Here is a 16463-nt window from a genome sequence, read left to right on the forward strand (position 1 = left end):
AAGGTTACGGGTGGGGTGTCACATGATGTAATTGGTGGGCTGCTGACAGAAGCTATGCTGAGTGATGTCTTCAGTGGACAGGACTGAGAGGGGACTCAGCGGTGTGGTGATTCTCCACAACGTCGTCAGTCAGTCCCATTCTTCTGTCCCAGGGTAAGCCCATGACTTTGATAAAGCTGCGACGAGGTTTAGGTTAACAGGGATCTTCTCTTAAATCAAGACGGTGAATGTAGACACAAGATTGAATTCTAGACTCTCAAACCATATGGATATTTTTTCACTGCCCTTATTTTGAAGCCTACTGACCTAAGATGACCCTTTACACAACGCCATATAGCCTACAATCCTTTCCGGGTGCTAGAAAAGACATGTCTTCAAACCACAACATTTCATCATATGGATACTAAAGCCACACAATGTCCTGTTATGAGACACGAATACTTAAAAAAATGTTTTTATCCAATTCAATTTATCTATGCTACTGCCCCCTTGCCCCTCAAAATACCTGACCTGCTGCTGAAAAGTGTGATCACAACACAACAGTCGCATTCCTCCATTCTGACATGTTCACTACACTATTGCTGCCGTGGCAGCTGTCAAAATATACGCTAAGTCCGAAACTGTGGCTGGATGAGGCCGCTCACCTCAGGGGTCAATGCACAACTAAGACCGACCCATAGGGGTTTGACCCCCACATGGTTCACAATAAAGCGACCACATGGGCAGAGACAACAAAAAAAAACATCCTTATTGAAACCAGCTGCCAGGTGTGAACGTACAATGCAGCATTTTGACCCGATTACGCCCCCTTGATCTGCGGACCTGACAACTCAAGCCTGGGTCAGTTCAACACGGTGTTATCCTTGTCACATTGTGTTTCGTTCATTCAGGCTACCTTGTATCTTGTATTGTAAGTAATGCACGTGTTGATCAATCGTGCAGCCTTTGATGTTGTTGACTTTTGATGATCTCAAACTATTTGACTCCCACCATGTATTCGTAATTGTAGCTTGAATTGAATTTAGCTACTGCCCTATTTTCTATTAAACTTCTATTGAACTGTTGGTTGAATACACTAGTACAGCTGCTATACAGCTCCATATTTGTGCAGCTGTGTTGTGATCGTGTAGCCGTAAATGTCATGGCCTTGTATTTGGGATGTTCCTGGTTCCTGACTCCATTCTCAGAGCCAAGCACGAGGTCTAACAATCAAACAGAAATGCTTTACTACAGCGCTGAGCTGCCATGGCTTATGACACCTGGTGATCTACCCTAACCTTAACCTTTACCCTAACCCTAACCTTAACCCTTACCTAACCCTAACGCTACACTCTTAGGGAAAAAAGGTGCTATCTAAAGTGGAAAATGGTTAAGGTAAGGGTTAAGGTTACACTCTGAGAAAAAAAGGTGCTATCTAAAGTGGAAAATGGTTAAGGTAAGGGTTAAGGTTACACTCTGAGGAAAAAAGGGTTCCAAAAAAGGGTTCTTTGGCTGGCCCCATAGGAGAACCCTTTAAAGAATCCTTTTTGGTTCCAGGTAGAACTCTTTTGGTTCTAGGTAGAGCCCTTTTGGGTTCTATGTAGAACCCTTTCCACAGAGGGGCACAGCCTATGGGCACAGCTGAATAACCCTTTTTCCTAAGACTGTAGCTTTAACCCTTACCTTAACTATTTTTTTAACTTTAAATAGGGTTGGGACGTACCAAGGATCCCAGACAGCAAGGATCGTGATCTATGTGAGGGATCGCCTCACATAACTCATGTCCACAAAAACAGGGGTTACATTCAAGTCTGAGTTACCCATAATATCTCATGTCAGGATTTTACCACATGACTCCACTGCACTGGCACTATTCAAAGAGACATTGCCTAGGCTGGGACTAAAGGCCAAATACAAAAATAAACTCCTCTTTCATAAGTGTCTTTCAAGATTCTCTCAAGATTTCAAGATTGTATTTCAGTAGTAAACAAGTAACACGCTCCCTTGATTTACCAATAGCATTACAGATAATGTCAATGAGTTGATCAAGAATTTGAAATGTAACTTTTTGAAGATAAATTAAATCAACTTTTATTCGTCACGTGCACCGAATACAACAGGTGTAGTAGACCTTACAGTGAAATGTTTACTTACAGTCCCTAACCAACAGTGCAATTTTTAAGTACCTCTCTCTTAAATAATGTGATTATGAAATAAGTTGAGCCTAACTGAAAAAGTTCAGTTAGGCTCATAAACATTAAGAGACAGTAGAAAAGACCTCTATAACAAAACGGGGAGACTGAATTGAGTTCAAGAGCTCTCTATCACACACGTGAAAACCGCAAGGTCAGAAAACCGCAAGGTCAGCGCTTCTGGCCGGGCTTCCCTGTTGCCACATATAGAAGCTGTTTATACCCCTACCACTGAATCGCCTCAGAAAACCAATACGTGTTTAGAACACAGGTGGCTGGTGACACCTTAATCTGGGAGGACGGGCTTATAGTAATGCTGCAACGAAGTAAATAGAATGGTATCAAACACATCAAACACATGGTTTCCATGTGTTTGATACCATTCCATTCACTCCATTGCAGAAATTATTATAAGCCTGTCCTCCCCTCACCAGCCTCCAGTACTTTAGAGGAACCGAGTTGAAACAGCTGTCCCGCACCCTCTAATGTTTACAAATATAGAACCTGTTCCACCTGGGGAGGCAGAAAAAGGAGAGCCTGGGGAGGGTACAGCCAGGGAACATGGGAACATAGGGAACCTTAGGGACACAGAGGAGGGAGGTAGGGGGGCAGAATATACCAGCCTGAACCCCGCAAGCTTTTCCAGACCCCCCTGCCACCGTGTGCTGTCACCTTTGGCGTGAGAGACCCTTATGGTGGTGGACGCAACCTGCCCTCTGCACAGAGCAGGCCCTTCTGGCTAAGGGTCAAGAGAGAGAGAGAGAGAGAGAGAGAGAGAGAGAAAGCCAGGGACACAGAGCCAGCAGAAGGCTTGGGACCCTGATCAACAGGCTGATTGATGGGAGAAAGCCAGGGACACAGAGCAAGCAGAAGGCTTGGGACCCTGATCAACGGGCTGATTGGTGGGAGAAAGCCAGGGACACAGAGCCAGCAGAAGGCTTGGGACCCGGATCAACGGGCTGATTAATGGGAGAAAGCCAGGGATACAGAGCAAGCAGAAGGCTTGGGACCCTGATCAACGGGCTGATTGATGAGAGAAAGCCAGGGACACAGAGCCAGCAGAAGGCTTGGGACCCTGATCAACGGACTGATTGATGGGAGAAAGCCAGGGACACAGAGCCAGCAGAAGGCTTGGGACCCTGATCAACGGACTGATTGATGGGAGAAAGCCAGGGACACAGAGCCAGCAGAAGGCCGACTGTATTACTATACATGGGAACTACGTTTGCGTATTTACAATTTTACTGTAGTTGTTGATGTTACCAAGAAAATGTAACACATTTTATTTTTAAATTTTTTATTTCACCTTTATTTAACCAGGTAGGCAAGTTGAGAACAAGTTCTCATTTACAATTGTGACCTGGCCAAGATAAAGCAAAGCAGTTCGACACATATAACAACACAGAGTTACACATGGAGTAAAACAAACATACAGTCAATAATACAGTAGAAAAATAAGTCTATATACAATGTGAGCAAATGAGGTGAGATAAGGGAGGTAAAGTTCATAAATAGGCCATGGTGGCGAATTAAATACAATATATCAATTAAAACACTGGAATGGAAGATTTGACAGTAGATGATTGTGCAAAGTAGAAATACTGGGGTGCAAAGGAGCAAAATAAATAAATAAATACAGTAGGGGATGGGGTAGTTGTTTGGGCTATTTATAGATGGGCTATGTACAGGTGCAGTGATCTGTGAGCTGCTCTGACAGCTGGTGCTTAAAGCTAGTGAGAGAGATAAGTGTTTCCAGTTTCAGAGATTTTTGTAGTTCGTTCCAGTCATTGGCAGTAGAGAACTGGAAGGAGAGGCGGCAAAATTGGCTTTGGGGGTGACAAGTGAGATATACCTGCTGGAACGCGTGCTACGAGTGGGTGCAGCTATGGTGACCAGCGAGCAGAGATAAGGCGGGACTTTACCTAGCAGGGTCTTTTAGTATGACCTGGAGCCAGTGGGTTTGGCGGCGAGTGTGAAGCGAGGGCCAGCCAACGAGAGCGTACAGGTCGCAGTGGTGGGTAGTATATAGGGGTTTGGTGACAAAACGGATGGCACTGTGATAGACTGCATCCAATTTGTTGAGTAGGGTGTTGGAGGCTATTTTGTAAATGACATCGCCAAAGTCGAGGATCGGTAGGATGGTCAGTTTTACGAGGGTATGTTTGGCAGCATGAGTGAAGGATGCTTTGTTTTGCGAAATAGGAAGCCAATTCTAGACTTAACTTTTGGATTGGAGAGGTTTTATACGAGTCTGGAAGGAGAGTTTACAGTCTAACCAGACACCTAGGTATTCGTAGTTGTCCACATATTCTAAGTCAGAACCGTCCAGAGTAATGATGCTGGATGGGCGAGCAGGTGCAGGCAGTGATCGGTTCAAGAGCATGCATTTAGTTTTACTTGTATTTAAGAGCAGTTGGAGGCTACGGAAGGAGAGTGGTATGGCATTGAAGCTCGTCTGGAGGGTTGTTAATTAACACAGTGTCCAAAGAAGGGCCAGAAGTATACAGAATGGTGTCGTCTGCGTAGAGGTGAATCAGAGACTCACCAGCAGCAAGATTAATAGCATCATTAATATATACAGAGAAGAGAGTCGGCCCAAGAATTTAACCATGTGGCACCCCCATAGAGACTGTCAGAGGTCCAGACAACAGGCCCTCAGATTTAGAACACTGAACTCTGTTGGAGAAGTAGTTGGTGAACCAGGCGAGGCAGTCATTTGAGAAACCAAGGCTGTTGAGTCTGCCGCTGAGGATGTGGTGATTGACAGAGTCGAAAGCCTTGGCCAGGTCAATGAATACGGCTGCACAGTATTGTTTCTTATCGATGGCGGTTAAGATATTGTTTAGAACCTTGAGCGTGGCTGGGGTACACCCATGACCAGCTCTGAAACCAGATTCATAGCGGAGAAGGTACGGTGGGATTCGAAATGGTCGGTGATCTGTTTGTTGACTTGGCTTTCGAAGACCTTAGAAAGGCAGGGTAGGATAGATATAGGTCTGTAGCAGTTTGGGTCAAGAGTGTGTCCCCCTTTGAAGAGGGGGATGACCGCAGCTGCTTTCCAATCTTTGGGAATCTCAGACGACACGAAAGAGAGGTTGAACAGGCTAGTAAATAGGGGTTGCAACAATTTCGGCAGATCATTTTAGAAAGAAAGGGTCCAGATTGTCTAGCCCGGCTGATTTGTGGGGGTCCAGATTTTGCCGCTCTTTCAGAACATCAGCTGACTGGATTTGGGAGTAGGAGAAATGGGGAATTATTAAGAATTAAGAATTGGGCTAATTCAACATGGGAAATACTAGCTAGCACCACTGCAAATTGGATATATTTGTGGAAATAAATCATAACTTTATTTCCAAAAAGAGTGACAATTATAGATTTCCTTTCCTGTTTGTATTTCCTTTCAGATAATGCTTAGTTTTTCACGTGTAGATCAGAAAACCTAAAATAGAGTTTGTTTTCCCAGAAACACCACAAAGCCCATTTTAACAACTAGGCCTACAGGTATCTCACTAACTAATGAATGTTATTAGACTCCATGGACACAAATTGAGTCTGGTCTGTTTACTTAGTCATTGCAGACACCTTATTGTGGGTGCTGTATATTTAATTGACCCAACCGCATACTCAAATGATGTGTTCTCTATACTCCATCCCATGACTGATGAAGTTATGAGAGTCCTGTCGGTCTCTATAGAGCTCGCCAGCTTGTAGTCCTAAAAATGAATGGGGAAAGAATGGGGTTTTGGGACAAACGCTGAAAATAAGGTCTGTGGTAAACAAAGGCTTATGAGATCTGATACGTTTTGTTCTTTAAGATAATACCAGTGGCCTTTATGTGGCCTTTATGTGTTTTATGTACATGATTACATACAGTGCTTTCGGAAAGTATTAAAACCCCTTGACTTTTCCCACATTTTGTTATGTTACAGCCTTATTCTAAAATGGATTCAATAAAACAATTTACTCATCAATCTACTACACACAATACTCAATAATGACAAAGCGCAAACAGGTTTTTAGAAATTTTTGCTAAATTATTTTAAACAAAAACCAGAAATACCTTATTTACATAAGTATTCAGACCCTTTGCTATGAGACTCGAAATTAAGCTCAGGTACATCCTGTTTCCATTGATCATCCTTGAGAGTCCACCTGTGGTAAATTAAATTGATTGGACATGATTTGGAAAGGCACAAGCCTGTCTATATAAGGTCCCACAGTAGACAGTGCATGTCAGAGCAAAATCCAAGCCATGAGGTCGAAGGAATTGTCAGTAGAGCTCCAAGACAGGATTGTGTCAAGGCACAGATCTGCGAAGGGTACCAAAACATTTTTGCAGCATTGAAGGTCCCCAAGAACACAGTGGCCTCCATCATTCTTAAATGAAAGACGTTTGGAACCACCAAGACTCTTCATAGAGCTGGCTGCTGGCCAAATTGAGCAATCGGGGGAGAAGGGTCTATGTCAAGGAGGTGAACAAGAACCCAATGGTCACTCTGGCAGAGCTCCAGAGTTCCTCTGGGGAGATGGGATAACTTTCCAGAAGGACAACCATCTTTGCAGCATTCCACCAATCAGGCCTTTATGGTAGAATGGCCAGGCGCAAGTCACTCCTCAGTAAAAGGTACATGACAGCCCGCTTGGAGTTTGCCAAAAGGCACCTAAAGACTCTCAGACCATGAGAAACAAGATTCCCTGGTCTGATGAAGCCAAGATTAAACTATTTTTGGCCTGAATGCCAAGCGTCACATTCTGGAGGAAACCTGGCTCCATCCCCATGGTGAAGCATGGTAGGGGCAACATCATGCTTGGGGGTGTTATTCAGCGGCAGTGACTGGGAGACTAATCAGGATCGAGGCAAAGATGAACGGAGCAAAGTACAGAGAGATCCTTGATGAAAACCTGCTCCAGAGCACTCAGAGCCTCAGACTGGGGCGAAGGTTCACCTACCAACAGGACAATGACCCTAAGCACACAGCCAAGACAACGCAGGAGTGGCTTCGGGACAAGTCTCTGAATGTCCTTGAGTGGACTAGCCAGAGCCCGGACTTGAAGCCGATCGAACATCTGTGCAGCAACCTGACAGAGCTTGAGAGGATCTGCAGAAAAGAGTCTGAAAAACTCCCCAAATACAGGTGTCCCAAGCTTGTAGCGTCATACCCAAGAAGACTCTAGGCTGTAATTGCTGCCAAAGGTGCTTGAACAAAGTACTGAGTAAAGGGTCTGAATACTTATGTAAATGTGATTTTTTTAAATATCAATTAGCAAAAATGTATAAAAAATAACGTTTTTGAATTTGTTATTATGGGGTATTGTGTGGGTATAGAGTGATAAGGGGAGAAACACAATTGAATACATTTTAGAATAAGGCTTTAACATAACAAAATGTGGAACAATTCAAGAGGGTCTGAATACTTTCCGAAGGCACTGTAAATGCTTAAAAATTCACCAGAATTAATGTAATCTGATGAAGATTATCTCATAGAACAAAACCTAGAAGACCTAAACCTGTGTTTACCACAGACCTTATTTCCGGTGTTCATCCAAACCCCCCCCCCCCCCATGCATTTCCTCATAGGCTTTGGCACAACACTTACCATGATACCATGATACCATGACAACAACAGTTGTTAGAGATGATGGAGGAACCACAAAAGTATCTTGAGGGGTGAGCACACAGGTCTACGGCCTGTTTCATTACCAATAATAATATATCTCAATTTAGGACTTGGCCATTTGTGACTGTGAACAGCTGTCTTTGAAGTCAATTAATCAGCTCCTGTACTAAGGATCACTGACCACTAGAGGGGGTACTTGCATCATTTTCAAATGATATAAAGTAGTATTGAAAGAGCTTCACAATGCCAAATGAAATGCTATCTGAGGCACACACACCAGGCCCCCTAACAATGAAGGACACTGCTGCATATATGGCTAGTGACAGATGGGCTCCTCATGGCTCTAGGGACAGATGTCCTCTTCATGGCTCTTCATGGCTCTAGGGACAGATGTCCTCTTCATGGCTCTAGGCTAGGGACAGATGTCCTCCTCATGGCTCTAGGGACATATGTCCTCCTCATGGGTCTAGGGACAGATGGGCTTCCTCATGACTCTAGGGACAGATGGCCTTTCCTCATGGCTCTAGTGACAGATGAACTTCCTCATGGCTCATGGGACAGATTGGCTCCTCATGGCTCTAGGGACAGATTGACTTCCCATGGCTCTAGGGACAGATTGGCTCCTCATGGCTCTAGGGACAGATTGGCTCCTCATGGCTCTAGGGACAGATTGGCTCCTCATGGCTCTAGGGATAGATGGACTCCCCATGGCTCTAGGGACAGATTGGCTCCTCATGGCTCTAGGGACAGATGGGCTCCCCATGGCTCTAGGGACAGATTGGCTCCTCATGGCTCTATGGACAGATGGGCTCCCCATGGCTCTAGGGACAGATGGGCTTCCCATGGCTCTAGGGACCGATTGGCTCCCCATGGCTCTAGGGACAGATGGGCTCCCCATGGCTCTAGGGACAGATGGGCTCCCCATGGCTCTAGGGACAGATGGGCTCCCCATGGCTCTAGGGGCCAGACGACCGACTACTCTGTCACCATGATGTGTTATCTGGGCTGTACGTTTGTGAGTGAGCCCCCTCATACAGACAGTTATTACCCACGTCAATGACAAACATGGGATTTAATTGCACGCCATTTAACATAGGAGTTGTTCAATACCTATCTGCTTTGAGTTGATGAAAACAATGGTTAATATTATCTCAAAGAACATGCAGTTTGTTGCTTGACATACTTCAGCAGCAAAAACAGGAGAGCGGAATGTTTCCAAACTCTGTTATGAGAACAATATGTGCCCGTGACACAAATCAGTTTTCAAGAGCAGCATGTATCGTTAGCCTGCTTACTAACCAACTACAATATGTTCTAAGTTCAGCGAAATACAAACCCAATGTGTCTTCTCTAATTAAAATGACAAGCTGAAGACAAGACCACTATAACTGAATCACTATTATCGGTTGGATTCCTCATATTCCTCATTTTCCCACTAATCAGGAAATCAAGAAAGCATTCTAAACTCCAGAGCTCAACAATTGTAGCAGGGACTGGGATTCACATGTAACTAAAGCCGTTGGGCTGGATGAAGTTTCTCTTTATGGAAAGCCGTTGCAGCAGAGATAATTATATCCAGGAAGAGGTCAGAGGAACGGCAAGACAGATGAAACAAGACTAATTAACTCCAAGCATCGACTACAACCTCATCTGGTTTTGCAATGGCTAGGGGAGTTTAGTGTTAATGAGGTGTGTGTTGTGGGCTGAAGGGTATTGTTGTAATGAGGTGTGCTTGAGGGGTGTTAGTTACATGTATATATGTATACAGTATCTAGTGTATATGTATGTGTGGGTGTATAAGGAAACGGGAATATGTGTGACGCTAATGATGCCCTGTATGTAGACGATGCACAATTTTGGACATCGGATGCATGTAGGGAACTGTATGTGAAGAGTGAGATACTTACTTGGCTTTGGCCCCTGCATCCTCATAGCCTTTGTTTGAGACATCCTCGAGGCCCCCGATCAAGTGCTTAAATGAACTGAAAGTGAAGACAGAGTCACATTAATCATTGACTACCTAAAACACCTAGGTTACAATAACTTATGGTTGTATCTCAACGATCTCTCCTAAAACACCTAGGTTACAGTAACTTATGGTTGTATCTCAATGATCTCTCCTAAAACACCTAGGTTACATTAACATATGGTTGTATCCCAATGATCTCTCCTAAAACACAAATGACGGAAAACAGCCCATGCCTACGCCAATCCAATGCTTTTCCATTTGTGGGGAGTAGTCAACGAGTGCACACTTCAGGAGAAAGGAGAGATTATTGGGACGTAGCCATGCTGCTATTGTTACAAATGTTCACTGAGTTCAGCATTATTAATACATGAGACACAGGAGGGCAGCAAATCACCACTAATCTGTCACAAAAATCAATCTCGGAAAAAAGCTTTGAGCAGAGTGAGACAATTTGATGAATTTGAGACAATGTTTGAATAACAGCAAACATAATCCCCTGTTAATTTTGTGCTGGTTGAGCCACAGCATTGTAATTGAGCAAAGCAAAAGCGTGGTATCTCCCATTTTGGTTCCAAATGAATCACACTAAGTAGGTTTTCTGTAACATGTTAAAAATAGGTTAAAAGATGGCTTCCGCTACTGGGACAAAACTGTCTTTGAATAGTACTTTCCCTTCCCCAAACGTTAACGTGACATCCATCTCAGAGTACTCACTCTATAGAATAGATTGTTATTATTATGAATCTATACATAGTCTATTTATGCTTTAGAGGATTGAATTATTCTGATTAAATCTCTCACAATAGTGAGACGCATGGGAGGAGAGCAGACATGCTTGTCTCAGTTTGACGGAGGAAATGCTTTAGAACAATCAAAAGATCTGAGGTTTATATCTGTTCTTTTGGAAGTCAACAATATAAAGTCTGCCGGCCCACAGTTTGAACATTCAAAAGGCAATCTTCAGTTTTCTGTTACAGACAAGATATGATAGATGTTAGCTGTTCCGAAGGGTATATATACTTATCAATGATACTGTCAAGGTAAACAAGGATGACTGGATGTCTGAAATGTAATTTATTTACCTGACAAGGCATGGTAAATCATAGTGTTTATTTTTTTTTAAAGATGCAATCTTCCATGGTTTCCTTGAGTTAGTATTTAAACCCTACACTTAATTACACTTTATCAGGGAGTTGGCAACTGTCAAAATGTCATAATATAATACATTTAAAGATGAAAGAAATAATAAATGACTGACAGCTAAACCTTGAAATCCTATCTCAGGCCTCCTCTTATCTCACAGTAGTAGACAAATATCTGGATAGAAAAAAATAACCAGATTATGATGACTAATCATTATTTCCCTTAAAATGTGTAATCTTTCCTTTTTAGGGTGAGCAGGTTTTTATCATTAAGTGTCCTTCTGTGCTGTTTTTAGCCATCTGTTTCCGAAGTGCCTGAAACCATCCGAGGGGTGAAGAGGGGTCTGATTACCACACAGCATTTCAGTTAGAGGTGGCAGGTTGGAAGACCGGACATTTAAATGTGACACATCTGAGCCCTATATGAGGAGTGATGAATCTGGGGCTTTTTCCTCCCAGCAGGCAACAGTGCTGAAAAGCATTTGTCTGGGCCATTTGGGTGCTGAGATGAGGTGAGGCGGACTAGTATTCCAAAACAGAATACTCACTCTCCCATGTGCCCCCCATTTCCTGTCCACTGCCCTCCCTTTCTACCACACAACTCATTACCTTCCCTTCCAGCTCCTACCAGTAATTCAACATTATATTGATGGTGAAATATCGACTCATTGCTGGTAAATGTTTCACCAGAGCATGACTTGGCATCCTTTGACTCTCCTAACAGTCATTCATGTGAACCCATGGTTATGAGGCCATGGCTAAAATCGCCACAGATATAGATAGACAGTTATGTCTGAAGTTTATGAGTCTGCTCTCACAAGTGTTAGATTCAAGTGTCAGACCGTTAAGAATTTTGACAAGGATCTTTAAAAAAAATAGTTTTGAGAAATAGTAATCACACAATCAACATTACTTAAGGTATGTGTGAGAGAATATCTGATCTCGAATGAGGTTAGGCTAGAACTGTCACATCTCCCTGACAGTTATGAACTCATTATGTGAAATTTATGTCTAGACTGTAGGAGTTTATTATCATTTCCTGACTTGGCCGCTGCAAAAAGATTCCGATATCATCCAGGAATAATGACCCATGATAGGCAATAAAGGGTATTTGAAGTGTGAACTGCTTTGCTCTAAATATAGACCCACATGCTGACCCATTTAAAGTTGTATTCTTAGTGTGCCTCTTCTATAAAAGCCCATATACAAGCTGTCCACTCCCACTGGATAAGGTCGAGTTGCCATATAAATGAGATTGATATTAGTGATGCACAAGACTTCAGAAGTTCATAGCCCAGAGCAGGGCTGCCCAAACTCGGCTCAACTCAGCTTATATATTATTGCTATATCTTCCTGACCACACTGTTCGTCTCCCTGTCCGAGCGTATGTTTGGTACCAAGTCTACACCAAAATGGCACTCTATTCCCTATATAGTGCACTACCCCATGGACCCTGGTCAAAAGTAATGCACTATATAGGGATTTATTTTATTAGGATCCCCATTAGCAGACGCCAATGGCGATAGCAAGTCTAACTGGGGTCCGAAACATAACAAAGAAGACGTTACAGACAAAATACTTTACAACTGACATACATTTAAAAACCTGAACATGTAGTGTGTGCATCTATCAGTTACACACATACTGTACATTCCAGTACACCATCACAACAAGAAGGTCACATGGGGGAGAGGTGTTATGCCGTGAAGTGTTGCTTTATTTGTTTATTGAACCAGGTTTGCTGTTCCCTAGTGCTATATGAGGTGGAAGGGGGTGCCATGCAATCATGGCTAGGGCTGTGGTGGTCATGGCATTTTTTCAGCCGGTGATTGTCAAGCAAATAACTGCCGGTCTCAATTGACTGTTAATTCACATGAACACATTTAGCATCTCTTGGCTTCCACACATCGATGCAGACCTTTGGAACATCTACATTTTAAAAAGTAGAATAAATCCATGTAATATAGTCTACGTCATGACAATAAAGCCATTATTTATTTTATACAGGTCTAAAGAAACATGTAGTCTATTTCAGAAGAACAAAATATTATACTCTGAGTTGTCCTTGATAGGCCCTGATCTGACTATGCAATATGGCAGGCAAGATTTAGCAGACAAGATTTAACAGACACGATTCGCTTAGAATTCCATGGCATTATTTGATATTATTTTCTAGTTTGAATAATACAATTGACCATAGCTGAATAAAATAGAAAGGATATTTTCTCCAAACGGTTTGAGAGATTGGGCACATCCTGTGTTGAGCGGTTAACAAAGAAACAGGTATTTTATCCTTTCTCAAATCAAATCAAATCAAATTTTATTTGTCACATACACATGGTTAGCAGATGTTAATGCGAGTGTAGCGAAATGCTTGTGCTTCTAGTTCCGACAATGCAGTAATAACCAACAAGTAATCTAACTAACAATTCCAAAACTACTGTCTTATACACACAAGTGTAAGGGGATAAAGAATATGTACATAAAGATATATGAATGAGTGATGGTACAGAGCGGCATAGGCAAGATACGATAAGTAGATGGTATCGAGTACAGTATATACATATGAGATGAGTATGTAAACAAAGTGGCATAGTTAAAGTACACTAGTGATACATGTATTACATAAAGATGCAGTAGATGATATAGAGTACAGTATATACGTAGACTTATGAGATGAATAATGTAGGGTGTGTAAACATTATATTAGGTAGCATTGTTTAAAGTGGCTAGTGATATATTTTACATCATTTCCCATCAATTCCCATTATTAAAGTGGCTGGAGTCGAGTCAGTGTGTTGGCAGCAGCCACTCAATGTTAGTGGTGGCTGTTTAACAGTCTGATGGCCTTGAGATAGAAGCTGTTTTTCAGTCTCTCGGTCCCAGCTTTGATGCACCTGTACTGACCTCGCCTTCTGGATGATAGCGGGGTGAACAGGCAGTGGATCGGGTGGTTGTTGTCCTTGATGATCTTTATGGCCTTCCTGTAACATCGGGTGGTGTAGGTGTCCTGGAGGGCAGGTAGTTTGCCCCCGGTGATGCGTTGTGCAGACCTCACTACCCTCTGGAGAGCCTTACGGTTGTGGGCGGAGCAGTTGCCGTACCAGGCGGTGATACAGCCCGCCAGGATGCTCTCGATTGTGCATCTGTAGAAGTTTGTGAGTGCTTTTGGTGACAAGCCGAATTTCTTCAGCCTCCTGAGGTTGAAGAGGCGCTGCTGCACCTTCTTCTCGATGCTGTCTGTGTGGGTGGACCAATTCAGTTTGTCTGTGATGTGTATGCCGAGGAACTTAAAACTTGCTACCCTCTCCACTACTGTTCCATCGATGTGGATAGGGGGGTGTTCCCTCTGCTGTTTCCGGAAGTCCACAATCATCTCCTTAGTTTTGTTGACGTTGAGTGTGAGGTTATTTTCCTGACACCACACTCCGAGGGCCCTCACCTCCTCCCTGTAGGCCGTCTCGTCGTTGTTGGTAATCAAGCCTACCACTGTTGTGTCGTCCGCAAACTTGATGATTGAGTTGGAGGCGTGCGTGGCCACGCAGTCGTGGGTGAACAGGAAGTACAGGAGAGGGCTCAGAACGCACCCTTGTGGGGCCACAGTGTTGAGGATCAGCGGGGTGGAGATGTTGTTGCCTACCCTCACCACCTGGGGGCGGCCCGTCAGGAAGTCCAGTACCCAGTTGCACAGGGCGGGGTCGAGACCCAGGGTCTCGAGCTTGATGACGAGCTTGGAGGGTACTATGGTGTTAAATGCCGAGCTGTAGTCGATGAACAGCATTCTCACATAGGTATTCCTCTTGTCCAGATGGGTTAGGGCAGTGTGGTTGAGATTGCATCGTCTGTGGACCTATTTGGGCGGTAAGCAAATTGGAGTGGGTCTAGGGTGTCAGGTAGGGTGGAGGTGATATGGTCCTTGACTAGTCTCTCAAAGCACTTCATGATGACGGAAGTGAGTGCTACCGTAGCCGTTTACCTCAGTTACCTTAGCTTTCTTGGGAACAGGAACAATGGTTGCCCTCTTGAAGCATGTGGGAACAGCAGACTGGGATAGGGATTGATTGAATATGTCCGTAAACACACCAGCCAGCTGGTCTGCGCATGCTCTGAGGGCGCGGCTGGGGATGCCGTCTTTTTTTCTAGGGCAGGCATTCCGCTAGCGGAACCCCTCGACAACATTCCGCTGAAAAGGCAGCGCGAGAAATTCAAAAATATTTTTTGGAAATATGTAACTTTCACACATTAACAAGTCCAAAACAGCAAATGAAAGATAAACTTCCTGTTAATCTACCTATCGTGTCCAATTTCAAACATTCATTACAGCGAAAGCACAACATATGATTATGTTAGAGCCAAGTCAAAAAAACACAGCCATTTTTCCATCCAAAGATAGGAGTCACTAACCTTTGATGATCTTGATCAGATTACACTCATAAGACATCCTGTTACACAATACATGTTTGTTTTGTTCGATAATGTACATATTTATATTCAAAAATCTCAGTTTACATTGGCGCGTTACGTGCAGTAATGTTTGGATTCCAAAATACTCATAATAAACATTGATAAAATACACAATTTTTATTCACAGCATTAAAGATAGACTTCTCCTTAATGCAACCGCTGTGTCAGATTTCAAAAAAATTCATGGAAAAAGCATAATCTGAGAACGACGCTCAGAGCCCAATCCAGCCAGAGAAATATCCGCCATTTTGGAGTCAACAGAAGTTAGAAATAACACCATAAAGGAAGACTGAATCTGCAATAGGTAAGCAGCTTGGTTTGAAGAAATCAACTGTGGGAGCAATTATTAGGAAATGGAATACATACAAGACCACTGATAATCTCCCTCGATCTGGGGCTCCACGAAAGATCTCACCCCGTGGGGACAAAATGATCACAAGAACGGTGAGCAAAAATCCCAGAACCACACGGGGGGACCTAGTGAATGACCTGCAGAGAGCTGGGACCAAAGTAAAAAAGCCTACCATCAGTAACACACTACGCCGCCAGGGACTCAAATCCTGCAGTGCCAGACGTGTCCCCCTGCTTAAGCCAGTACATGTCCAGGCCCGTCTGAAGTTTGCTAGAGAGCATTTTAATGATCCAGAAGAAGATTGGGAGAATGTCATATGGTCAGATGAAACCAAAATATAACTTTTTGGTAAAAACTCAACTCGTCGTGTTTGGAGGACAAAGAATGCTGAGTTGCATCCAAAGAACACCATACCTACTGTGAAGCATGTGGGTGGAAACATCATGCTTTGGGGCTGTTTTTCTGCAAAGGGACCAGGACGACTGATCCGTGTAAAGGAAAGAATGAGGGCCATGTATCATGAGAATGGGGCCATGTATCGTGAGATTTTGAGTGAAAACCTCCTTCCATCAGCAAGGGCATTGAAGATGAAAAGTGGCTGGGTCTTTCAGCATGACAATGATCCCAAACACACTGCCCGGGCAACGAAGGAGTGGCTTCGTAAGAAGCATTTCAAGGTCCTGGAGTGGCCTAGCTGGTCTCCAGATCTCAACCCCATAGAAAATCTTTGGAGGGAGTTGAAAGTAC

General features: G+C 43.4%; 1 protein-coding gene across 3 annotated transcripts in view; it reads right to left on the bottom strand.

Annotated features, from left to right (window-relative positions):
• LOC139367969 (cGMP-dependent protein kinase 1) overlaps positions 1-16463 on the bottom strand; it is a 182253-nt gene that overhangs the window by 8092 nt on the left and 157698 nt on the right. For all 3 annotated transcript variants that reach the window (XM_071106398.1, XM_071106397.1, XM_071106396.1), the window contains exon 9: positions 9697-9771. In XM_071106398.1, coding sequence (XP_070962499.1) covers positions 9697-9771 — 75 coding nt within the window. The remainder of the gene's footprint in view (positions 1-9696; positions 9772-16463) is intronic.

This window comes from Oncorhynchus clarkii, chromosome 16 (genome assembly GCF_045791955.1).
Source record: "Oncorhynchus clarkii lewisi isolate Uvic-CL-2024 chromosome 16, UVic_Ocla_1.0, whole genome shotgun sequence".
Classification (NCBI taxonomy): Eukaryota; Metazoa; Chordata; class Actinopteri; order Salmoniformes; family Salmonidae; genus Oncorhynchus; species Oncorhynchus clarkii.